The 1,375-nt window shown below is 50.0% G+C and overlaps 1 protein-coding gene across 1 annotated transcript in view; it reads left to right on the top strand.

The window, feature by feature from the left end:
- ITGB5 (integrin subunit beta 5) overlaps positions 1–1,375 on the top strand; it is a 55,182-nt gene that overhangs the window by 31,850 nt on the left and 21,957 nt on the right. The window contains exon 10 of the mRNA XM_008638236.2: positions 1–253. This exon is cut by the window's left edge and continues 19 nt beyond it. Coding sequence (XP_008636458.2) covers positions 1–253 — 253 coding nt within the window. The remainder of the gene's footprint in view (positions 254–1,375) is intronic.

Raw genomic sequence — 1,375 nt, forward strand, 5'->3', positions numbered from 1 at the left:
CCCTCCGCCTGCGGGCTCTGCGAGTGCGACCCCGGCTACCTGGGGGCCCGCTGCGAGTGCGAGGAGGGGGCCAGCGGGGTCTTGCACCACGCGCTGTGCCGCGAGGCCGAGGGCAAGCCCCTGTGCAGCGGGCGAGGGGAGTGCAGCTGCAACCAGTGCCTCTGCTACGAGAGCGAGTTCGGCAACATCTACGGGCCCTTCTGCGAGTGCGACGACTTCTCCTGCGCCAGGTACAAGGGAGTCCTCTGCTCAGGTAGGAGCCTTGCCTCCCTTGTGCCCTCTGCGTCGTGGCAGTGGGGAAAGCGCCCCGAGATGGGCAAGGTTGCTGGGCTGGAGTGTGCAGGGGATCTGCCCTCTTTCTGGAGGAGTCTGTGCTCCCTTTCTTTTCCTTATGGGAAAAAGGAGGGAGAGATTTAGAGACATCCGCAGTAAAGAGCAAAAATTGCGCTATCCTTGTCAGAACTGGGTTTCCAGCATTGGAAAATGCTCTCTCCCTGCAGGCTTGTCTGCTGCCTGGGTCCCACGGAGATGAGCAGAGTCTTGGCTTTGGTGGTGCTATTTTGATGTAACTATGCACATCTCTTGTACATTGATGTGTTTCCTTAGGAAAGATTAAACCAGCACAGGCTTTTTGGTGTGTTCATAGGTTGGATTTTTGCTGTGTGTGCCATCCTTCCCTGCCTAGGCAGAAACAATCTTCTTTTAAAGATGAAGTATTTGGTGTAATCCCCTGGCATGTCACAGGTGAAAGGAAGGGTTGTGTTTCAGGCTGTTACTTATTAGAGAAAAGCTGTTTTAAAGATTCCTAAAGCTGTTTTATGTATGGATTGCCCTTCCCACTGGGAAAGCAAGTCATTCACTGGGAAAGTTGTAGCCAGTCAGCTTTGCTTAAATAAAGGTAGAAGAGTTATTTAGCTGTGTTTGCTAAAATGGTTTTAAAACCTCATCAGTCCAAGGTCAAATAATTTACCTTGAACATAATTGCCTGGATTAGTCCTCGGACATAATTCCCTCAGTTGGATCAGGGCAAAGGGTTATTCTTTAAAATTTTCCTGCTTTCAAGCAAGTGAAATATTCCCGTAGCTGAAAACCTTGGACAAAAATTCCAAACAAGTGTAAGCTTGGAAAAAATAGTTACTTTTTATGTTTTCTCCAGGGAAGTGGTGTTTTTTTTCTGCTGGTGTTTATCTTGCCTGCATGTTTCAGAGCTGGGCAGTAAGCTTTGGTTGCAAGTTTCTGGCTGTTGTCACTTTGTCACTGCTGAAGATGAGGCAGGCAATACTCGAGGTTTGGAATTGCCTGGAGCTTCCTGCTGCAGAGCAATGGGAAAGGCCAGTCCCACCCTGACAGTGCCTGCCCAGGCTGGGGGGTCTGG

Source organism: Corvus brachyrhynchos, unplaced genomic scaffold, assembly GCF_000691975.1.
Source record: "Corvus brachyrhynchos isolate BGI_N302 unplaced genomic scaffold, ASM69197v1 scaffold126, whole genome shotgun sequence".
Classification (NCBI taxonomy): domain Eukaryota; kingdom Metazoa; phylum Chordata; class Aves; order Passeriformes; family Corvidae; genus Corvus; species Corvus brachyrhynchos.